The sequence below is a fragment of the Eulemur rufifrons genome, chromosome 30 (genome assembly GCF_041146395.1).
Source record: "Eulemur rufifrons isolate Redbay chromosome 30, OSU_ERuf_1, whole genome shotgun sequence".
Classification (NCBI taxonomy): domain Eukaryota; kingdom Metazoa; phylum Chordata; class Mammalia; order Primates; family Lemuridae; genus Eulemur; species Eulemur rufifrons.
The window spans coordinates 133,091,376-133,116,457 of NC_091012.1; the positions used below are offsets into that span (position 1 = coordinate 133,091,376).

Sequence of the window (25,082 nt, forward strand, 5' to 3'; positions counted from 1 at the left end):
TAAAGTATTGGTGAGGAATATATCATAGGTGTAAAACTAATTAAAAGTAAGTGAATGAGTAAGAAAATGTAGGAAAAGTAACTGTCTCCTGAATGGCAGGGCTGAGGGTACTTACGGAGGCTTCCAAGGTACTGGGTGGTTCTAGTTCTTTGGCTGAGTGGTGAGTATATGGGTGTTTATTTTGTTCATGTTTTATATATTCTACACATAAACAAAATTTCAATATTCAAAATTAAAAAATAATAAACCAAAAGTTAAAAGACTAGAAAAAGTCATTAAGTGAGAGAAAATTAATAATAGAAGAAACCACAAAGGAATGTGTAATTTTGAATATATTCAAAAAATGAAAAAAAGTTAAAACGACATAAACAAGAAAAGCCCATACCAATGGAAAAAAATGTTTAAACTACAAATGGAAGTAAACATATGAAAAGAAGTTTACCATTTATTAGCAATCAAATGCAAGCTAAACCAAAGAACCATCAATTAAGAAATGATGACACTAAATATGGGTAACTAACACTCTCCTTCAGGCTAGCAGGAATGAATATTGGTGCAACTGCTGGGGAGGAAGTTTAGCACATATTGTCAAATGTCTGAAAAATATTTACACTCTTGAAAACAATAATTTGATTCTAAACATGAATATTAAGGCAATAATCTGAACTACCACACAAAAAGTTGTATTAACAGACAACTGGAAAGAATTTAAGTGTCCAAAAAGGGACTATCTAAGATAAAAGAAGAAAACTACTTTTTATTTATAGAACTGAACATTAAATGGTAATATACAATGTTGCTTACTTCATAAATATGCGGAAATCATAAGAGGTCAGTAAAATTGTAACACACAAAATTATAAACAGAGTGGTCTTTTAAATTTGCTTTCTTATAAGAAAAAAGACTGGAACAATGTATCCACTGTTAGTAGACATATCTATCTCTCCATGGCGAGCTTATGGGGATTTCTTCAGACCTTTTTGGTATGAACAAAATTCATTTAAATGAATTCATATACTTATAAAGCCAGATAACAAACCTAAGATAACATATCCCACAAACCTCTCAATGGCTCTCCATACTCACTCAAGTACAAACATATCACTTTGGTGTCCAAGGCTCTCTACCCTATATTCCCAGTTTTTACCCACGTGTGCCCCACGTGTGCTTACCCCACTCAGGGTTTACGATAGTGGACCTCCTAATGCTTCCCCAACATGCCCCAAACCTTCTGACCTCAGTGCCTTAGCTCTGACTATTTGATCTACTTTGACCACCTTCTCTATCTGACCAAGTTCCACCATCTTCCAAAGTTCACAAGAAACACCACCTTTTCCTATGAAGTTTTTTACCATCACCCCAACTAGAACTAGATGTTCTTTCTCTGTCTTTGACTCTTACAGACAATATTTTAGCACTATTACTCTTAATAAAATTTGCCTTAATTTTAATAGTTATCTCTGTTTTAATGCCTCCACTACATTGTAGTACTTTAGGAAGGGGCTCTATCCTTTAGCTCTTTCTTGAATACTGACACACTGCTCCCCAGAATTAAGCAGATAATGAATACTCGAGGAACTGAATAAATTATTGTCACAAGAGATTAGTCTCTTCTCTTGGGTGCAAAAAAGAGGAAGAAAGAACGGGAAATGTTTCTCATTTGAGGTTCAGCGTGGAATTTCTCACAGAAATAATTAGAAAAAAAAGTACCATAACTATGGACTTTTATTCTTTCTGCTACCTAAAAATCTATCCATAATTGGTAACTTAATTTCTACAGACACAATAATGTGCTTGGAATTGCCAAGAACTCACCCCCAAAAGCATTTTTGAAGTATAGTTAGTGCTTGAAATGATATACTTGCAGATAATAAATATTTTCCTTTAGGAAAAACATCAGGTTTGCTTAAGTCTGCCTTAAGCCTCTTCTGAAACAAAATATTGCTAATGAAAATAGAAACGGTGAAAGACAAAGAAAGAAGGAAAGTAGATGTTCTAAACAACTGAGTTAATTTCTAAAAGCAAACTCAAAAGCAAGAACACAGGCAAATTATAAAAACCTTTTTACCACTAATGCTATATTTCAGGAAACAACTGAAACTTTAAGGTGAGAAAGTCTTTAAAGGTTTCTATTTTCCTTTCCCATGCAAGTCCTTAAATGAATATTTACAACTGCTGTGCAGATAACCCACACATATACGTGCACACATACCCAAGTATGTATAATTAAAAACAAAACCCTTCCTATACTTAGCACCATATAGTGCATTTCTCTGAGATAATGCCTGTCTTTATGAGACATATTCTGAGGGCTGCTCTTTGCCAGATTTTGGTGGGGGAGGGTAGTGAGTTAGGACCGTTCTTAATACAGAATTGGACTAATCTTCCTATGTATATATTTAAGTATTGCTATATTCATTCAATTAGTGTGTCCTGAGAACTGGGCTAGTATACAGAGGTAAGACACACAAGACCTCTACCGTCAATGTCTAGAGGTTGCTACAGAACCCATATACATACTACTGGAGGAAATGAACAATAAATAAATAAACAAGATGATTACAGATTACAATAAGAGTTGTAAAGGAGAGAAAATAAACAAGACAGGGAGGCTATTTAATAATCAGTGAGGGCCTCTCAAATACACTTAAACCTTGACAAGAAAAAAAAATGGACCAAGCCATGCACATTACCTAGGAAAAAGCTTTCCAGGCAGAGAGAAGTAGAAAGGTCCAAGATGGAAAGACTCATTCTGTTTGAGGAACACAAACAAGGTAGTGTGGCTAGTCATGCTTTACAAACTGTGAGTCATGTTTTAATTATGATGTCAATTTTGTGGGTCATTGTATTTTTTAAAAGAAAGTAAAATAGAAGAAACATCAGTTACATGTTTTCAGAACAAGTATTCTCTAAAGAACTTTTGCTTCAGCTATGTGAGTGTGCACGTGTGTACTGGGTTGCAACATATGTTTTTTACTTTGGGCGGTGGTCAAATCTGTACTACGGAAGGAAAGTTGTAATAGATGAGGATGGAGAAGCAGGCAAGAGCCAGATTATGCATGGTCTTGCATTATAGGCCACCCCAAAGAACTGGGATTTTATTCTAAGTGTAGGGGGAAGGCACTGAAGGGTTTTAAGGTGGAGAGTGACTTGATCTAATTAGACATCGCGGTGTTGCTAAAAGATTACAATAGTGAAATTTGGAAGATATGAGCACCAGCCCTGGCCTAGTCACTAACACTAGGGATTTTGAGTGTATCACTTCATCTCTCAAAACCTCACTTTTCTTCTTTTTAAAAATGGGAAGGCTGAACCAAGATCTTGTCTATTGCTAAATTTCTGCCTATATTCTGCTTCCTTCCTTGGGCATAAATAAATGACAATTGGGGAGTTACTAGCTCACTAGGTATAATTCTGAGCTACTTCTTAAAATATTATAAACCATGTAATTATAACAGTTACATTTCTATAGGAAGCAATTTTAGAATTATCTCTTTACTGGAACCAGGTGCGGTACGTTATTAGAGATGAGATCTCTGGGCTAAAAGTGAATCAAGTGCTTTTGCAACTCTCTGGTACAAAGTTAGGGATATGACGAAAATTGGCAGGGAGGCATGAACAGATTTCCTTATTCGTTCTAGGTCATCAACTGGATGTATAATCTAGGACAGTTTAAAGTTGCAAGGAACCTCTGCTGAGCACTAAAGTCAAGATGTGGAAGCTTAATTCCTTTCACAGCAACCAAAATGACGATGGAGGCAAAATATTCGTTAAGAGCCTACCACATGTTAAGCCCATGCTAGACAGTTTGATATACACTTTTTCATTTAATCTTCCTAATCTTATTATTTGCATTTCACAGATATGGCAACAGGGGCTCAGAATAGACAAGTAAGCTATTTAATGGCAATAACCAGATTAGAATCAGTCTTAAGGTAGGCAACATATAGATCTTTATTTAATTCCATATTTACAATATATTATCCAGTATGTTTTTAAAAAATACTGTACAAGTATTAAATCATCAGTTAAGAACCTGATAACTCAAGTACCTGTGATATCTGGACACAGAATGTTCGACCAATCAACCAATTCTGGACTTATTAGCTGCTTTGCAAGATACAGTGTGAAATGAAAAGATAACTTGTTTCAGCAGTGGAGGGCCTACTCTCTAGGGAGCATGCTGGGTTGTATGAGTTTGAACCAAGCAAAACATCCAAAGAATTTGAACACCTAGTCAAGTACATGTCAATAGTATTATGGCAGTTTCCAGGTTCATTTTCTCAAGTGTTGCTGGTGAAAGGCCATCAGAGGAACCGTGGACTGGACAGTGTCACCTATGTCGTGGGCCTAATAAGTGTCCTGCAAGTTCCATAAATGAGAGGAGACGCTAGAAACTCAATGACTTCTAACTTACATTAACCCTTTAAAGGAAGCACGGACGCACCACATGCCCACTTGGAACAGCGTACATGGCTTGTTATGGAAAGCAAAACTTTTGAAACGTGCAGAACATCATTTTCGTGAGAGCCGAAAGGGTTCCTGACACCTCCCACAGAGACACTCACAAACACCCCAACAAAGTTGGGGATGCTTATTGCATACCTTCCTTAACCCCGAGAACGTGATACCCACCTGTTATATACTCAGCTTCGAACCTCCGTCGGGTCTCAGAGATGAGCTTGGCTTTATTCTGGGCGTGATTCTAGATGGGAGACACGACGGGACCTTAAATACTACTCTCACCACCCAGCTTTTCCCTCAGCCCAGCCCACCTGCACCTGGGCGCACAGCCCCCGGGCCTCAGAGGCTGCTTCCGGGTCCTGAGGGGCCAGCAGCGGTGCAGTCAGCTCCTCACCTCGGCCATGGTCACGGTTGTGGATGTGACTGCAGTTGCCGTTGCCGTTGCCCCTTCCACTGTCGCCGCCCAAGTATCTCATCACCCGCCAGTCCCGCCCGGAGGTAGAGATGGCGGGAGGGGGAGGCGGTCGCGTGACACCGGAAGGCGGACGGAAGTGCCACCCCACTGCCCAATCGGGTGAGGCCGCCTGGGTCTGGAGGCGGGATCAGGCCCCCAGCCTGGGTCCCATTCGCTTCTCCTTCTGGCCCCGCCGCCCGACATCCCCCGCACTGCGGTCCCGCCCCCGCCAGCCCCGAGATCACCGGCGCTTCCCCTGAAGAGCTCCGCCCTAGAGATCTAGCCGGCTATTCGCTTTCACAACAATCCCTGGGGCCCCGCCTCCTCAGCCTCCCCCGGCAACCTTCTTCTTATATGCTCCGCCTCCTACGCGCTGGACGCGGCCTCCAGCTCTGGCTTCCCAGGATGCAGCGCGCTGGCGGGAGGTTTGGATCCTGCGGACTCTGTACCCGCGTGCGGTGTCCGGGACGTGGCGGCTGAGCTGAGGTAACCTAGTGCTTGCGAGTCTTCCCTTTCTGGGCCTTCGCGGAGGGGGCGGCGGGGCTGGATCTGCTCCCCTTGTCCCCGTATTGCGAGAAAGCGAGAAGGAAGCAGGCGTCCCGGGGCCTGGTTCTGTCAATTCTGTGGAATGATAATTGGATTTGAAGTGCTATATTCGTGGATTATTTCGCTTGAAACTTTCTTCATCCCTTCAACATCCTTCGCACTTGAAGTGTGAGATGCTTAACAAGGGAAATATCTTTGAAATTTTTAAACTCAAATAGTTATATAAAATTAAACGATGAAAAACTTCTTTTGTTTTATTAACGAAGGTAGTTGTTTTCCAGAGGGGGCGGCTTGCCACCCAGGGGACCTTTGGCAACGTCTTGACATTTCTGATTTTCACAACTTAGGGAAGGGGGTGCTTCTCGTTTTTAGTGGGTGCAGACCAGGGACGCTGCCAAACATTCTGCAAAGCACAGGACACCCTGTATTGGTTATCCAGCGCAAAATGCCACGAGTGCCAAAGTTGAGAAAGGTTTAGATTTATAAGGTACCGTTTGTGAGGTAAAACATTAACTGAAAGAAAATCGTGCATACAATATTGCCTTTTTTAAAAGTTGAAAGATACTGAAAACTGCAAAGAAGTTCTAAGAACAGTCCCCCCATTTCCATCATCCATACTCAGCATAGTACCTTAACATCTTTCCCCCTAGCCCGAGACTTTTTTTATATGTTTACATTTTTATGGGAAAAAATTGAACACATTGTTTAAAATTTTTTTGAATACATCCTTAAAAAATATTTCAGATATAACTAAAGTCTCCCTCTGGCTCCACTCCTGTTGCCTGATACCAGCCCCCTTGTCCAGAATCCAATCCTTTGGAATTTGGCATGAAATCTTTACAGTTTTGCTTTTTTATTTTGGACCAGACTGCCTGAGTTTGAATCCTGGCTTTGTCACTTCTTATCTGTAAGCTTTTGAGAAGATACTGAAACTCCCTGCCTGAGTTTCCCTATCTGTAAAATGGGATAGTAATAGTGCCTATGGCATAAGGATGTCGTGAGGAATAAATGAATTAATCCAAAGTGCTTAGAATAGTACCTGGCACTATTCCTTGAGGAAAAAAACAGCACCTGGCACTATTCCCTGAGAAAGTACTCAAGGAATGTAGCCATTGTAGGTAAAAAGAAAATATATAAGGCTGTTTTATGTGTTTTAATTTATATAAATAATATAATGCAGTATACATTTGTCTGCAACTTAATTTTTTTATTCCTTTTATTTTTGAAATCTAGCCATGATATATACATAGATCTAATTAATTCCTTTTAATTATTGTGTGATATTCCATGTATATTTATTTCTTCCCCTATTGTCATTGAAGTTTTTACCTTTTTTTATATTGCAAGTAACAGCATAGTGAACATTCTAGACCAATGTCCTTGTACAGGGGTTATTTCTCTGAGTTTGTATCTAGAAATGAAATTGCTGGATATATGCATTTCAGTTTACTGTCAAATTACCTTCCAAGTCTTCTCTTTTTTAAGTACTCATAATTATCTCCTAATTGTTAGCTGTGTTTCCAGTCTCATCTCACATCTTCAATACTGTCACCAGGATCTTTATAATTCAGAAGTACAATCCTGTGATTTCTGTTTTTGAAATCTTTCAGTGGTTTATCATTGCTTATAGGAGAAATTTAGAAGCCCTTAGTATGACATAAAAACCTTCTTTAACTTAATCTTTCCTAATTCTCTAATTTAGTGGGTCACCATTCCCCACATTTGCTGACATTTCAGGGATATTAGATAATGCTGGGAAAGGGGATATCAATTCTGTATAGGCCCCAACAAATAACTTCTATTTACACAGGGAGAAAAAAGTTTTAACAGTAACCATATTTTGTAGCTACGTTAATTTACTTAGGTTGACAATGTCATTTATGTAGGAAAAAGAACATCTATCAGTATTATGTTCATAAGATTATGTTCAGTATTATTAGGTGCAGTTTTTAGTTGAGCATCTTTTTTTTTTTTTTTTTTTTTTTTGTTGAGACAGAGTCTCACTTTGTTGCCCAGGCTAGAGTGAGTGCCGTGGCGTCAGCTTAGCTCACAGCAACCTCAGACTCCTCGGCTTAAGCGATCCTACTGCCTCAGCCTCCCGAGTAGCTGGGACTACAGGCATGCGCCACCATGCCCGGCTAATTTTTTCTATATAGATTTTTAGTTGTCCATATAATGTCTTTCTATTTTTAGTAGAGACAGGGTCTCGCTCAGGCTGGTATCGAACTCCTGACCTTGAGCAATCCACCCGCCTCGGCCTCCCAGAGTGCTAGGATTACAGGCGTGAGCCACCGCGCCCGGCCTGAGCATCTTAATTTATCTTTTTTCCAAAGATGCTTTCTCTTGGTCACAATTGATAGGGTTTATTACAGAATTTTTGGGACTTCATCTACAGATATAGTAGTCTTCTAGGACTACTATATCACCCTAATAATTTGTTTAAAGAGTTCTGAAATTTATAGAACCAAAATGAATTTATTAGTGCTTAAAGGGAACACCATATTTATTGTGGGGGAGCAGTAGAGAAGAGTGGATGAGGATGGTAATTTGCTATATTTATGTTAGCGTATGCCTATGTATTATCATTTTTCTAGTATACACACCTGTTTTAATTTTATGTGTAAAACAGATACAGTCAACTTTGATGTATGGTAATACAGAATAGGAAAAGCTCAAATTAATTATATTTATATATATATTTTGTAAATAACATGCTTCCAAATCTCTGCTTCCCCCCTCCCCAACCAGGCTGCAACAGGAGGTAAAACTTAACTGATTTGAGTTATCTGTTTTCTTCTGCAGCTGCTGTTGTAATAGCAGTAAGTAAAAAGTCAAATAGCCAACCTGGTGCCCTGATAATCAGGGTTTGATTAATCAGGGGTTGCTTATATTGGATTAAGAACTTCTAAATTGAACCTTAGTTTGATATGTTTCTATCCTTAAAAATAAAAATTGCTGAGAACTTTTAAGATAGATGTTGTAGCAAGAATACTTAATCTACTCTCTTAGCAATTATAGCTCAATAAAGCTGGAAAAAAAGTTAAAATAAATTCATTTTAGTAAGGTAGATCTAACTAATGAATAGCAAACACAGTAAAACCAAAAGAAATTAAAAACAGATGTTGCATTGGTATAAAATATGACAGGTATGCACGTATCTGTAAATTCAGTAAATTCAGTAAGCCTTGCAATTATAGAAAGTTTGAGGAAAAATATTTTCATAAATAATTTAATGCATCAATAGCATCTATTTTTTCAACTTGAAAGGTGGTATGTTTAAAATAACTTATGTTGAAAGTGTGCATATTTTTGCAATGATATTAAAAATCAAAAATAACTTTTCACTTAATAGTCATTTGTTTTTAGACCCATTTGAGTCTAAGTCCCTGAGAATAAGTTTGCTTTTTGGCAGGAGATCACATTAAAAGCAGGTTGGGTTAGGATTATATAACAGTTTTGAATGCCATGTTAAAATTTATAGCAATGGTTTGCAACCTTTTTTCTCTGTACCATTCATAGGTTCAGTACACAGTATTTAGCATCTATCTGTCCAGGTAGTAACTTAAGGATTATAGGTCTATTGAGAAGGGGAGGGAAATGCAAGTTTTTGAATTAGCAGATGGACGGTGACAGGATCAAGTATGTGTTTTAGAACAGTTAACTGAGGTAACATAAATTGATATATTGGAAGGAAGAGGGATTAAAGGAAGACTAATTAAGAAGCTTTTACCTTGGTCTGAGAGATGCAGTAGTGGCAACTGAAACTGAGAGTTGGAAGATAGAAGTTTCTAACTTAGAGAACTTGGTGACAACATTAAAAGAACGGAATGTAAGGGGCCTAATTTCTGACCATTTAACAATCAGATTCTCCTCACTACTATCACACATGGGTTATTGGTGTGAGCCACAGCATTGTGCTGATTTAACATTAGTTGTGACATTTAATATTAATAAAATCCTTACAGAGGTTATTTTTGGTTGTTTTTAATATTAAAAAAATCTGAAAAACTTTGAGTGGGTATTAAAAAATAATGAGTTCTTAGATTTTTACTTCAGAACGTATAATTTTAATGCTTTTCCTTTCTGGAAATCTAGGAAAGCTGACATGTCTGTGGGAAATTTGAAATACATTATTATTCATACATTTTCATGTAATATAACGTATATGTTTGTTTTCTTTAAATTAAACATGAGTTTCATAAGTAAAAGCCACACCTTTGATTTACCTGCCTATCTTCTTTACTAATGAAACTGAAACTACTTTGTGTTTCCTATTATCCCAGACCTTTGCATTAATTGCCTAACAATAAACCAGTAAGCCAGTTACTTTTTTTCTGTTATTTATTTTTATTGATGCATTGTAATTGTACGTATTTATGGGATACAATTTTATGTTGTTGTATAATGATTAAATTGGAGTATTTAATGTAGCCATCACCTCTTGCATTTATCATGTCTTTGAGGTGAGAACATTCTGATACTTCTAGCTATTTTGTATTATAATAAACTATACCTTACTGTTAATCATCCTCACCCTACTGTGCCAAGAACACCAGAACTTATTCCTTCTATCTTATTGTAACTTTGTACCCTTTGACCAACCTCTCCCCATCCTTCCCTCCTGCCTCCTCTCCCCAATTTCTGATAACCACTGTTCTACTCTTTGCTTCTATGATGCTACCTCTTTTTTCCCCCTTAAGATTCTACATGAGTGAGATAGTATGGTATTTATCTTTCTGTCTGGCTTATTTCACTTAATATGATGTCCTCCAGCTCCATCCATGTTGTAGCAAATGAGAGGGTTTCATTCATTTTTATGGCTGAATAATATTCCATTGTGTATTTACACCACATTTTCTTTATCCATTCATTTGTTATTGGACGTGAGTTTATTCCATATCTTGGCTATTGTAAATAGTGCTGCAATAAACATAGGCATGCAGATATCTCTTCAATATATTGATTCAATTTCTTTTTCATATATACTAGCAATGGGATTCCTGGATCATATGCTAGTTCCATTTTTGATTTTTTGAAGAACTTCCATACTGTTTTCCATAATGGCTGTATTAAGTTACAATCCCATCAAACATGTGTAAGGATTCCCTTTTCTCCACATCCTCCCCAACACTTGTTATCTTTTGTGTTTTTAGTAATTAGCCATTCTAACTGGAGTGAGGTGGTATTTCGTTGTGGTTTTGATTTGCATTTCTCTAATGATTAGTGATATTGAGGTTTTTTTCATATAGCTGTTGGTCATTTGTATGTCTTTTGAGAAATGTCTAAAGTTTTTCCACCAATATTTTAATTGGGATATTTGTTTTTGCTGTTGAGTTATTTAAGTTCTTTATATGTTCTGGATATTAAGCCCTTGTCAGATGTATAGTTTGCAAAGATTTTGTCCCATTCTGTAGGTTGCCATTGTCTCTTCACTCTTGTTAATTATTTCCTTTGTTGTGCAAAAGCTTTTCAGACTGTTTGTTTTTGCTTTTGTTGCCTGTGCTTTGAGATCTTATTTAAAAAATCCTTGCCCAGCCCAATGTTGTAAAGCATTTTTCTTGTGTTTTCTTCTAGTAGTTTCATAGTTTTGGGTTTTACATTTAAGTCTTTAATCCATTTTGAGTTGATTTTTTGTATATGGTGAGAGGCATTCTTCTGCATATGGCTATCCAAATTTCTAAGCACCATTTATTGAAGAGACTGTCTTTATCCCAGCATATGCTCTTGGTACCTTTCTTGAAAATTAGTTGGCTGTAGGTGTATGGATTTATTTATGGGCTCTCTATTCTATGCCATTTGCTTATGTGTCTGTTTTAATTCCCCTACCATGCTGTTTTGGTTACCATAACTTTGTAGTATGTTTTGAAGTCAGATAGTGTGATACTTCCAGCTTTGTTCTTTTTGTTCAGTATTGGCCGTTTGGGGTTGTTTGTGTTTCCATATGAATTTTAGGATTGATTTTTCTACTTCTGTGAAGAAAGTCATTGGTATTTTGATAGATATTGCTTTAAATCTGTAGATTGCTTTGGGTAGTATGGCCATTTTAACAATATTCTTCCAATCCATGAACATGGGATATCTTCCTGTTTGTTTAGGTCTTCAGTTTCTTTCATCAGCTTTATAGTTTTTAGTGTAGAGATCTTTCACATCCTTAGTTAAGTTTATTCCTAGGTATGTTATGTTTTTTGTAGCTATTGTAATAATATAACATTGATTTCTTTTTCAGATAGTTCACTGTTAGCATATAGAAATGCTACTGGTTTTTGTATGTTGATTTTGTATCCTATGGCTTTACTGAATTTGTTTATTCTAAATGTTTTTTGGTGGAATCTTTAGGATTTTCTATATATAAGATTATGTTGTCTGCAAACAGGGACAGTTTGATTTCCTCTTTTCCAATTTCAATGCCCTTTATTTCTTTCTCTTGCCTGATTGCTCTGGCTAGGGCTTCTAGTACTCAGTATATACTGGCCACTGAATAGAGAGAGCTCAACATCTTTTTTTATGTGTTCACTATAGAGTTTCTTTTTATTCTTTGTTTTACTAATTCTTTCAAGTTGCTTTTCTTATAACCAGTTTGTTCAGAATAATGAAATGCATGTCAGAACAGTGTGGTGGTTGAAAGTGTAGACTCAGGAGTCAAGAGGCCCCTCTTGCAAATTGAGCACCATTTCCAATTGGTATTAACTGCAGACTAGTGTTGTAACCTTGGAAAATTTTTTTTTTTTTTTTTTTTTTTTTTTGAGACAGAGTCTCACTCTGTTGCCCAGGCTAGAGTGAGTGCCGTGGCATCAGCCTAGCTTACAGCAACCTCAAACTCCTGAGCTCAAGCGATCCTCCTGTCTCAGCCTCCCGAGTAGCTGGGACTACAGGCATGCACCACCATGCCCGGCTAATTTTTTTTTTATATATATTTTTAGCTGTCCATATCATTTTCTTTCTATTTTTAGTAGAGATGGGGTCTCGCTCTTGCTCAGGCTGGTCTCGAACTCCTGAGCTCAAACGATCCGCCCACCTCGGCCTCCCAGAGTGCTAGGATTACAGGCGTGAGCCACTGCGCCCGGCCCTTGGAAAATTTTTTTACCTTCTTTAAAATAAGATTTTCTTGTTCAAAAGATGGGATAATAAGAATATTTATTTTAAGAGAATAGTTGTAAGCATTAAATGAAATAATGTATGTATTGTACCTGGCATATAATAAGCATGAATGATTGATACCTGTTATTTAATTCTTCTGTTCATTATATTAAGTTGTGTTAATCCTCAATTTTTCCTACTTTGAATAAGAATAGTGACTTAATAGATCATAAAATGCATTGTTTTTGTAAAGTAAGGCTTATTTCTATTTCTCATATGGAGATATTTTTAAGCTTTGTTATAGCATCTCTTATTTTTATTTCTGGGGTTTCATTTTTGTCATAGAACCTATATGAGTACGGGGAAGTAGGAGCCCAAGTGTCTGGGCTATGGGAGAAGTCTAATTCAAGAATCACCATATTTGAGGAGAAACTGAGCTCTAAGACAAGTAAACCATTAACTAACTGAATTGTCATTTTAAAGGAGCTAAGGCAGGGAGTGTGAAATGACATTAGAGTTGGTAGGTTTGAAACAGAAGAGAGGGAAACAGAACCCTTAAGAAATTCCCTGAACCAGAAAGAATATCTGAAGCCACTTTTGATAGAGCATCTAAAGCTTTAAATACATGCCGTTAACACATTCACCTATCTTTTTTGATGGCTATTTGTATTCTTAGCAAACTATGTTTTTAAAAATATCTACAGAAATAATATTTAGGATATGTTTTTTCGATGTGTGACATTATCAAAATAGTATAAGAAGCTTAAAGATATTTACTTAATAAAATTCGTAGCTACCTGTGTAATAGTGCTCTAATAGAAACATGTGTTTTCAATTCTTCCTCTTCATGGCAGTCTTTCTCATTTCTTTTTTTTTAGGTTTAAAAGCATCAGCTGGAATCAATTTGCATTTGAAAATTGGATGAACACAAAGACTTGGTATTGTGGAATGACTAGCAAACAAGCAATGTCATCTAATGAACAAGAAAGGCTTTTGTGTTATAATGGGGAAGTCCTTGTTTTCCACTTGTCTGAGGGGAATTTTTCAGATACAGAGCCTGCAAAATCGCCCATATTACATGTCAGAAGGATGGTATTTGACAGAGAAACAAGATCATTTGTTCAGAAGTCCACTGCATTCTTCAGCATAAAGGGAGAAAACTCTCATTTAAAAATTGTGTGTTGCAACTGTGTGTCAGATTTCAGAACTGGAATTAACCTCCCTTGTGTATTGATACAAGGCAATAAAAAAAATAATGTTTTCAAATATTTACTACTATTTCTTCACAATACCAATAAATTTGAAAAGCGTTTGAGTTTTAGACTAGGCCACAAGTTGAAGGATGGCTTAAGGGTCCTTAATGGCCCTTCAGTTTTATGGAGACATGCCAACACATTCTGCTTTGTGTCTTCCAAAACTGGCAAAGTTATTACTCTGTCAGTTAACTTGTCCTCTATTGAGTGGGTAGGGGAGTTTGAAAATGTAGGTATGGTTTTATTGGGACTAAAGAAATGTTATTTATCTGAGGAAAGATCCACCCAGAAACTTTCAAAATCAGATTATGCAATTTGGAACACAAAATTTTGTGTATACTCTCTTCAAAGTCAAGAATTATTAAGTGATGCATACATTATCCCTCCTGTTTATAGCAGTGTGGTAACTTGTGTGCATGTCTATGCAACTGAGATCATCAACAACCAGTTAAGAATGTCTCTGATTGCCCTTACTCGAAAGAATCAGCTGATTTCATTCCAAAATGGGACTCCTAAAAGTGTGTGTGAGCTTCCATTTGGAGATCCCTGTGCAGTTCAACTTATGGATTCAGGTGGAGGAAACCTCTATTTCATTGTATCCTTTAGGTCCAATGATGCTTGTGCTGTTTGGAAAAAGAATTTTCAGGTATGATGCCTATTTTTATAATAATTCAATTGATTTTAGACCTTGTAAATATTCCTACATTGCATATAGTTCATCCTGGAATTTTATTATCTAAGTCAATTTTTAGTGCTATACTTAAAATCATGTATATTACATCATTCTTTTTTCTTAAAGTTATCTGAATACTACTTGATAATGGTTTTTTTGCCTTGCCATTTTGAGTCAGAAAGGCATTGAGTTGTTTGGAAATGTATAAATAAATATATAACTATTATTAATATATTTTTATTTGTCTTTTAATATAACTGTTTCCAATTTTTATTAATGTGATAATTAGATGTGTATTTTCACTTACAATACGGTTATTATGATTTCACTTGATAAGCCTACCTAGAAAAATCAGTTCAACTTTTTAAAAGTTGATAATTATCTATTTAGACTTATCTCTCTCTCATTTATTTCTGAAAGTAAAATATAGAGTAAAATTTCTTGAACTGTATCACTGTCCTGTAGAGACGAATAACTGTTCTCCAGAGACAAGTAGTGTTACTTTTTCTAAAAACTGTTGTTTATTATTATTATTTTTTAATTTAAAAGAGTTTGAGCAAAGAATGATTCATGAATCGGGCAGCTCCCTAAACCAGAATAGGTTCAAAGACACCCCAGCACTGTCCCGTGGTCAGAGCAGCCTTCAAACTGTTGTTTAGAGATTTTTATTGTGCTATATTTTGAAACTCAGAGCTGACCTTTGAGCAACTGTTCACGTGTTATAGTCTTTTAATGTAAAGTTGGGAAATTCTTTAAAATACTTGCTGGTATTGAGCATTAAACACCAGGTAAAAAGCCACAGAAAATCATTAGAAAATTAGAAGTTTGTAACTGGGTATCTCCACAAATAATATTTCTCTGACCCTGATATTTGGGTAATGTTGCATCCTCTTGGCCTAAAATGTCTTCAGTTATGTGATTTGAAGTGTTTATAAGTCAAGACAAATCATTACTAGTCAGAAATGTCTCTTCCAAAAGTAATTTACATTTTGTGCTACTTTGGAAAAAAAAGCAGGAACTGTCTTATTTTATGTACCTTGTCCACTTAATTGGAGCTCAACAAAAATTTTTATCATTATGTTATCAGCTTGATGTGGAATATTGATAAATATAGAAAGTTTGAAATACATTTTTAAAATGTGAATTGTTATTTTGTGTGTGGGGGGAGAAATGTCAAGTTGTAATTGTGTTTCATCAGGCTTTGCCTTATAAATTACCTTTATGTTGATAGGGATTATATTCAATCTCTATAATACATATTCAACCTCTAATACATAGAAGACTTAAATTCTCAAAAGGAAAATAATTTGAAAGGTGTGCTATTTTATTTTGGAAGCAGTCTTTTAAAAGTACATTGTACATTTATTTGGAAATGTCTTTTTCTACTCTTTTTTCCTTTCAAGAAATGGTAGGAGAGAAACATCTGGTATATCCTGTCATCCTTTTTGTGATCAGTATAATGGGAAGAACACATTTAACCTGAGCTTGAATCCTAACTGAGCCACTTACTGGTGTTACCTTAAAGGATATATTTAATTCTTGTGAAATCATTTTCTTTCTGTATGAAATTGGGGATCATCCTGCCTCTGAGAGGGGAGAATTAAATTAAATGACATTGTAAAGTATCTTGCATAGAGCTTGGCTCATAAAAGAGCTCAGTAAACAGTAGCTATTATGTTAGACAAGGGCCAGGGCTGTCACAGGGCAGTTACTTGCACCTACCCAAGGTCCTCTATTCACCTAGATAAGGAAAAACAATTCCCTTGCACCTCATCAATTCAATGGACTATAACCCTCACTCTTTTGAAGTGGATCCCCTACTTGGGCACTTTAAAGCTCTGCCACTAACATGTTTCCCAAAGCAGGAGGCTGTATCAGTCTCTGTAGGTGGGCCTGTAGCTGCTGCCTCCCTAATTTGAAATTGTGTTTTAGGGTTCTCTCTCTACAATGGACCACTATCCTTTCCACAAATGACTTGCCTAAGTCCCTAGTGATTTAGCCCCTAAACTACCTCTTCAGGGATTCTGTATTTCTAAATTGCTTTCAAATGCCCTGTTTTAAAAGCCCTAGAATCACACCCTGATATCTACAAGTAAGTTCTTCTAACCTTGCCACTGGGCATTTTGCACTTCCTGTCTCTATCTTAGTGTTGCATTTATACTCACCTACTTAAAAAGGGGGATATAATTTAGGGTAAAATATATGATTAAAACCAGGAATAAAAGCTAAGACTTTAGAAATAAAGGAGGAGTGGAGATAGTCATGTCAGAAAACCTAAGGAGAAGTAATTGCATTTGAGCAATTATACTTAGTTTAGCATTAAGACAAAAAAGTAAATATGGTAGGTTTCACAATTGAATGGAACATACTACAAGAGAAAATTTTTTTCTAACATTGAATTCTGAGAGGAATTTACTGTTTGTGGTATTATGTAAGAAGTTTTAAATAAGATGAGTACCTTATTAAATAATAAAATGGGTCTTTGATAGCAGTTTTGCCCCCAAAAAGAAAGCAACAGAAGCAGTCTTCTGGTTGGCTGTGGATCCATCCATCCATCCTTTTACTACCTCATTCCAAGAAGGAATTAAGCCAGCTTAAAAGACAAGTATAAATTAAATAATGAAAATCAAGGTTAGTGTTTTCCCAGATCAGCCTCTCATAAAAGCCCCAGGTATGTTTAATCCAGTGATAGGACTTGAAACAGAGCTGAGTCTAGAGGAATACATGATTAGCTTTTGTCTTCTTAAACTTGCTTTCTTCAGTAGAAATTGTCTCTGCAAGTTTTGACAAGAATCTATGTAGCAGGCATTTCAAAATTGAGGTCATTGTCAAGTATACCTGAAACATAGATATTGGTGTGTTGTTGATAGAGGTTAATGTGTTCTAGAGTTGTGCTGTTTAATATGGTAGCCACTAGCTACATGTGGTTATTCAACATATGAAATGTGGCTAGTCTGAATTAAAATGTGTTATAAATGTCAAATACACACCAGATTTCAAAGACTTAGTAAATACTAAAAGTAAAATATCTCAATGGTTTTTTTTTTTACTGATTACATTGAATTGAAATAACAATATTTTGAATATATATTGGGTTAAATATATTAAAATTAATTTTATCTTTTCTTTTTACCACTATTAGAAAATTTAAAATTATAGATGTGCCTTGCATTTGTGGCTTACCTACATTTCTATTGGATACCACTCTTCTAGAGCTATAACTTGCAAATATGTGTACATGCATGCATACACAGTTCTGTGGTGCTTGCATGCTGAACACATTCTTGTTACTAATGTCTCTTCCCATAGTTCATTATACTCCATGATATTCATGGGAGGAAGGGAGGTTAGGGGTTTACAAATAAGCTGCTAACCTGTACAAGTGAAGAATCACGGCTTTAGAAATTAGCCTTAAATGGGCAAGATTGCTATTCGGTTATGTAGATAGAAGAGCCTCACTTACATTCTTGCTCTAATGCAAGCTACCCTCCTGTATCATCTAGATGATATATTTGTGCTCCTAGGATTCTGAGTGGGAGATTTAGCTTTTCTGCCTCAGGGAGAAGGGGGCTCTTATCCTCATGGTATTAGTTTTCCAGGGAACCAATCTAAAGGCTTTCAGCTTTGTGGACCTTTAAGAAGTTGTTTTCTGTTTTAAACTTGAAGGTCTCGTGTTCTAATATAAACTGACCAAATCTTTCCATTATGCTAGGACAGTTCGAGGTACCCACTATTAGGACTCCTCATCTTTGCCCTTGATAATAGCTATGTTTATTCCGCCTCCCAACACACACACACACACCCCCCCCCCAATCACCCACCCCAGGGTTTAAGGTATTAAGTTTATCTTGACTCTGTTATAGGTTATTCTGCTTAGAGAGCTCTTAAAGTGTCCACTGGTACCTTCTGGTTACCTAATGCAACTGAATTCCTTGGGTAATTGCTCTGATCATAAATGCATATCCTCTAAGGCTTATGGGAATGAGGACCAGTCTTAAATTAGCAGCGCAAGAGAAAGAATTTTCACAGAGTCTTACTCATGATAAATGTCAGAATTTCCAAAACATTTAGTTTTGAGAAGTGTTAGAATTTATAAATAGATTATAATAAAATTTTAATATAGAAATCAGGAACGTGACAGTCCCTAGACAAACAATAAAATATTAATTCTAAATACCTTGCTATTTATAAAGTCATTAGAACTCCTTATATTTTCTGATCCCCCAATATCTTTATTTTATTTTAGTTTTTACACTACCATTTTCATTACTCATTTGTAAGATTGTGGATAACAAATTATAACTACATGATACAAAAGGATTTATTTATTTCACATCTGATTTTTTTCTTCTCTATTCTTCCTTTAATGTTCCCTTTCTTTCAGGTTGTTGCTAAATGGGAAAAACTTAGCTTAGTACTGGTAGATGACTTTATTGGAACTGGAAGTGAACAAGTACTGCTACTTTTTAAGGATTCCTTGAACTCAGATTGCCTTACTTCATTTAAAATAACAAATCTTGAAAACATAAACTATTCAGTAAGTTCTGTTTACTTATACGTTACTTTAAGAATCATTTTAGAAAATTTTAAGTGCTTAAAAGGTTTTGACCCATCATTTAAATATTTGTGATTTTATACTTTAACTTTTTGAACTTTAAAAATACAGAGATTGAATCTTTGAAATATATACATTGAATTTCCTTTCAACAAATGTTATAGAAATTGACTATGCTTTTGATATAAATTTGTAATATAGTATATCTGGTGGCCACTCAAGTGACTAATACTATGAATTAACTTTATTGTTGCTTCCAAAAATCACATTTTATGCCACTACACATGACAGTATTGGATTAAGGAATAAAACAAAGTGAAACTGCTTTATTAAAGGAAGTTAACAGTTCAAAATATTGTGAGATCTTAGGCATAAGGGAAATTATACCCCTGAAGTTTCAGATCTATACAAAAATCTCTCTGATCTTTAGTTTTTTCATTTATAAAATGAGGATAATTCTTACTTCCTCTAGTTATGGGATTTTAGGATTTTATAAAAAGAGCTGATCCTTTATATAAGCAGTATACAAATGGTAAGTGATAATAAGAATCTGTAATTTTTTTCTAGTTACAAGAAATGATGGGGGAAAATATATAATTTACCTTTTATAGAATAGTGTATAACATGGAAAACTGCCCTTTGACTAGATATACTTTAATCGTATTTTGTTTTATGAATTTTCAAGTTCAAAATTTCAGTTTTAGGTTTTTTTAATTTATTAGAGTGAACCATTGGATTGCAATGAAGATGATTTATTTGAAGACAAACAAGAGAATCGTTACTTGGTGATTCCACCTCTGGAAAGAAGATTAAAAGTTAGTGTTTGCTTTTTGCTTTTGCTTTTTGATTAGTGCTATTCTAAATTATGAAGTAAAGAACATTGAAAGAAAGGTCCTTAAAGTATAAGCAGCTCAGTACTTGGGGAAACAGTGGTACTTCAAAGGGTGTTTACCTTTTTGGCACCTCTATAAAAAGCATTATGGCATTACTTATAACTGTATCATCTAAAAATGATACCCTTTTGTATCAAAAGTGTATAGATTCAATAAGCCTCATGAGAGAAAATATAAGAAGCTCACTTTTGAAAACACATTCTTTCTGGGATCAGTATACCATGGTATCTCTTTTAGAGTGGCAGCAAATATTATAAATCATAACACATTCCAAAGATGAACAGTTTACCCTCTAGTTTTCCATAAGAAGCTCCCTAAGAGTTTTTGTTTTTTTCCAAATGTACCAAGGTATAATGCACATTCCCTGTAAAATACTGAGACTATGCCAAGAAATATTAAAGGGAAACTAATGATTACCTGTGATTCTACTACAGAGGAATAACCAGTTTTAACACTTTGGCATGTATATTTTTGCAGATTTTTAAATGAAATATATGCAAATTTACATGGAAATGTGTTTATAAGATGCGTGTTCTTTTGTAAGCTGCCTTTTTTGTTTATAAAAATTTTTAAATATACAGAAAATTCCAAGAATGCATTGATTATCTCTGTATTCCCACATAGGTTCAACTATTGTTACTTTTAGAAATCGTATTGACCTCATCTGTTTGTGTTTGTATGTGTCTGTGTGTGTGTGCATTTTTGCAGAACCATTTGAAAGTTGCATATGTTATAATACTTTACTCCTATGTATTTCTGCAGGAATCTCCTAAAAATAAGGATATTCTTCTGTGTAACCACAATAGCATTATCACATTTAGAAAATTAATAATGATCCCCTGGTCCTCTTTACTATCTGGTCCATATGCAAATGTATTTAGTTGTCACAAAAATGTTTTGGGGGCCAGGCATGGTAGCTCATACGTGTAATCCTAGCACTTTGGGAAGCCGAGGTGGGAGGATCGCTTGAGTTCAGGAGTTTGAGACTAGCCTGGTCAACATAGTGAGACTCCATTTCTGCAGAAAATTAAAAAAATAAATTAGCCAGGAATAGTGGCTCACACCAGTGGTCCCAGCTACTTGGGAGGCTGAGGTGTAGGAAGGTTGCTTTAGCCTAAGAGTTTGAGGTTACAGTAAGCTGTGATGACCCTACTGTATTCTGGCCTGGGCAATAAAGTGAGACCTTGTCTCAAAAAAATAAATAAATAGGCTGGGCATGGTGGCTCACGCCTGTAATCCTAGCACTCTGAAAGGCCGAGGTGGGAGGATCTTTTGAGCTCAGGAGTTGGAGACCAGCCTGAGCAAGAGCGAGACTCCGTCTCTACTAAAAATAGAAAGAAATTATATGGACAAATAAAAATATATATAGAAAAAATTAGCCAGGCATGGTGGTGCATGCCTGTAGTCCCAGCTACTCGGGAGGCTGAGGCAGGAGGATCACTTGAGTCCAGGAGTTTGAGGTTGCTGTGAGTGATGCTGACACCACGGCACTCTAGCCTGGGCAACAGAGTGAGACTCTGTCTCAAAAATAAATAAATAAATAAATAATAAAAAAGACAAAAGAAATTTTTTTTCAGGGCTTAATCAAAGCTTACACTCACATTTGATTATATGTCTTGTTGGCCTTTATATCTATTAATAGAGTAATGCCCTCTGCCCTCTTTTTTTAAATGATACTAATGAGGAAGTTAGACCAGCCGTCCCTCCTTTTGGATTTGTCTGTTTACTTGTCATGTCAATTAACTTTTTCTTCTATACCTGGGATCAGACAACTTTTTCTGGAAAAAGCTAAATAGTAAATATTTATACTTCGTAGCCCCTTTTAAAATTATTTTGCAACTATTCCAATTATTAAAGTGAGTTGACTTTAATAAATGCATATTGAACACAGATATTAATGTGACTAATAGATAAAGCATCATAACAGATGTAGAACTATAAAGGAAAAGATTGATGAGTTAAAAACTTTTGTAACTTGAACAAAGTAAAATAAATAGACAAATTGTGGAAAAAGAAATTGTAACACATGACAAAGGATTGATTTTCTTAATTTAAATGTGTATTCTCATATAGTATTGTTAGGAATGTGAAGTGGCCCAACCTTCTCAGAGGGAAACTTGTTATAGCTATCAAAATATGAATTGCACATGTCTTTTTACTCTTACAATTTTACTTCTAGAAATTTGTTGTAAGGATGAAGTTGATTTTATAAGAATGTTTATGTAGTGTTTATAAACAACAATATTTGTCCAAATCTAAATATTCATCATTAGGAGCATGGTAAATAAATTGTGATTTACCTGAACCATGGAATACTATGTAGCTGTCAAAAATAATAAGATGTATTTTTATACTGATTTAGAAATGATGCAAAAATAGTTTAATTTATGAAAGCATGACTGACTTTATGAAAAGTTTAATTTATGAAGAAGAATCAACTTTCTTAATTAAAAACTTGATAGATGAATTATTTTTTAAAAACTTTTTTAAATTTTTCAAAAATATGACAATATAAGAATAAATTATCAAGCCAACTTTCAAGGCTGGAACCCAGAAAGATAAGCGGAGCACTGCTGCTACTTTTGCTCTAAGAGCGTGTGTATCGAACCTAAAATGGTAGTGCCCAGGTACCTGGCAAAAGAAAAGTTAAAATCCTCTCTTGAAATGCATTTATCCTAAGCTTCATATAAATCTCACAAGTAACATTTGAAAGAAGATGAGCTGCCCACAGAATAACTAAGTACATAAAGAAACAAGGCATCATGAGTAATTATTCACAGAAAATACCCAAATAGCATTTATGTCAACTAAAAACACATTGAAATAAAAAAAAAATCAACAAATGACTTTACCAAAGAGATGAAAGAGATGCAGAGCAAGTTAGTGAACCAGAATATATTATTAAATAGAAAAATTATCCAGAATGTAGCTCAGAGATAAGGAAAATCTGAAAGGTTTTAAACAACATAAAGGGAAGGCAGGGATGAATGGAGGTGGGGATAAGAGATAGTTGAGAGTCCATTTTGTTTCAGATATCCACATATTAACAGTAACTTTCAATGTGAATAATAAAGTTCTATGTGCTGAAAGGCCTTTTATAGATGAACAAGTCTACCTTCCCCCCATTTTATACATGAGGAAACAAATGGAGAGCCAGAAAGGTTAAGTGACTTGCAGAGCTAGAACTAGAGTCTATTTCACTGTTCTTTCTCCCATGAAATTTGTTTTCCAATCAATTGTTGGAGGGGAAATGGAGAGACCAGGACGTTAGAAAAACTTCTGCACATGTACACGAATGTTCAGAGCAGCATTGTTTGTAATACTCCACAACTGGGCATAACACAAATGCCCATCAGTGGGAGAACAGAGAAGTAAATTGTGGCAGTTATAAAATGTAATACTGTAATGCAATGGAAAGAACAAACTACAGCTACTAGTGACAACACAGGCAACTCTAAAACCCAATATATACAGAATGATTCCATTTATAAAAGGTTCAGAAACAAAACAAAAAACTAAGAATATTCCTTAGGAATTCACACAAAGGTGATAAAATTATTAAGACAAACAAGGAAGTTATCTTAAAAGGCCAGGGTAGTATTGCCTCCAGTGGAAAAAGGGAGATTAGTGATTGTATAGGGCCCCCAGGCTGCTACTGTAGTGGTACTTTTTGGCGTGGGTGGAGTTACATAGGTGTTGACTTCAATACCAGTCTGTAAAATGTTTTTTGTATTGTGTGCTCTTCTGCATATAAGATAGAGATCAAAATAAAGAACAAAGAAGCAAGATTCAGTGTCATGCAGTACAGTATGCTCCTGTATTTGGTTTTGGGTGGGATTTTGTGTGGAAGAGAAAGAAAGCTTTCTTAACATGTACATGGAAAAGCTCTGGAAAGATAAATAATCTATGGGCTGTGCAAATGGAATTGAGTGTCTAGGAAGAGAGATGAGGTATACTTTTATGTTGTTTAAATTTCTTACGTGCTTATTTTCATGGTTTTATAACAAAACTTCACAACATAGATTATTTAACTAGTCTGTTGATTCACTGTTTGGTCCTGGAGTGGGGGGTGTGTCGAGGAGAGGAGGGAAGAGAGAACACTGATAATTTTTGAGGATGCATTTTCAGTCTGCCCACATGGTCCTTTCTGCCCTGCCTTACACCTCTAGCAACTCAGATGTGGCTACATACCTCTGATGGGTACATCTCCCTCCCCGCCAAGTTACAAATTACTGAGAAAATGAGTGATGGAGTATGAATAATGTGGAGCCTGCAGAACTAGGTCAACATAAGTTTTAAAATATTAGGTAGACATTTTACATACTTTGTGCAATGAGGTAAGATACAGAAATAATTTAGTCTTCACTCTCCAACTTCTATTCATTGATTAAAAAGAAAAAGAATTTACCTGCCTTGAAATTTAGTTTAAAAAAAGGAATCCAAAAATAGAATGCATTTTGTTTTTTAAACCTAGAAAAACATGTTTTATTAATATTAAAAGCCAGATTAATACTTAAACTGCCTCAGATATCCATCTGAAATGAAACAACTTCTATCATTTCAATGACACAACTCTTTAAATTTTCAGTAGCAAAGTATATTCTATGAATGTTTCATCTTTAGTGCTGAAATCTATTCATCTGATGTAATAAAAGGAGGGAATTGCTCTGTGCCCAGTTCAGAGCGAAATCATTATTTTTTTCAGTAGTTTTCAGGGTTTTTTTTTTCAGTAGAGCCAACCTTAGAACTGAGTTTATTAGCACAAAAATAAATTTGTGACAGTTTGGGAGCTATTATGTGTTGTCTTTAAGATTTTACTATAAAGATTATATGAACAGAGGATTTCAAACAGTATCAAATTAAATGTGGTCTTTTTTATTCCTTATGATATCTCTGCTTATGTGGATGCTTTGTTCTTAAAGCAGAAATTACTTCAACCACAAGAAACAGCTTTTTTGTGGGGGTGGGAGTGTTGGTAAGCCTTGATTTTCATTCATATTGTTTTCTAGTTAATAACTCAGTAGTGAAACAGATGCTAATGCATTGGCATTCTCTCAGTTTGATACATAAACTCCATATTGCAGTTATTTGCTATGTTTTCCTTTGAAAGAGAAAAATTACATTTTTTGTACTTAGAGAATTAAAATCTATAAATAAAAGTTTTGCT

General features: G+C 35.4%; 2 protein-coding genes across 3 annotated transcripts in view; one reads left to right on the top strand and one right to left on the bottom strand.

The window, feature by feature from the left end:
• The window catches only part of MOSPD2 (motile sperm domain containing 2), a 46,442-nt gene extending 41,475 nt beyond the window's left edge, over window positions 1-4,967 (bottom strand). Inside the window, exons 1-2 of one of the 2 annotated variants that reach the window (XM_069463107.1) lie at window positions 4,859-4,967; window positions 4,636-4,705 (exon numbers count right to left, since the gene is read on the bottom strand). In XM_069463107.1, the coding sequence (XP_069319208.1) occupies window positions 4,636-4,705; window positions 4,859-4,867 (79 nt within the window). In that variant the 5' untranslated portion in view covers window positions 4,868-4,967. The remainder of the gene's footprint in view (window positions 1-4,635; window positions 4,706-4,858) is intronic. The other variant, XM_069463106.1, reaches the window with a different exon arrangement.
• Window positions 4,968-5,320: 353 nt separating this feature from the next.
• FANCB (FA complementation group B) overlaps window positions 5,321-25,082 on the top strand; it is a 29,125-nt gene continuing 9,363 nt past the window's right edge. The window contains exons 1-5 of the mRNA XM_069463909.1: window positions 5,321-5,404; window positions 9,659-9,778; window positions 13,420-14,440; window positions 18,852-19,004; window positions 19,745-19,837. Of these exons, the coding sequence (XP_069320010.1) occupies window positions 13,463-14,440; window positions 18,852-19,004; window positions 19,745-19,837 (1,224 nt within the window). The 5' untranslated portion in view covers window positions 5,321-5,404; window positions 9,659-9,778; window positions 13,420-13,462. The remainder of the gene's footprint in view (window positions 5,405-9,658; window positions 9,779-13,419; window positions 14,441-18,851; window positions 19,005-19,744; window positions 19,838-25,082) is intronic.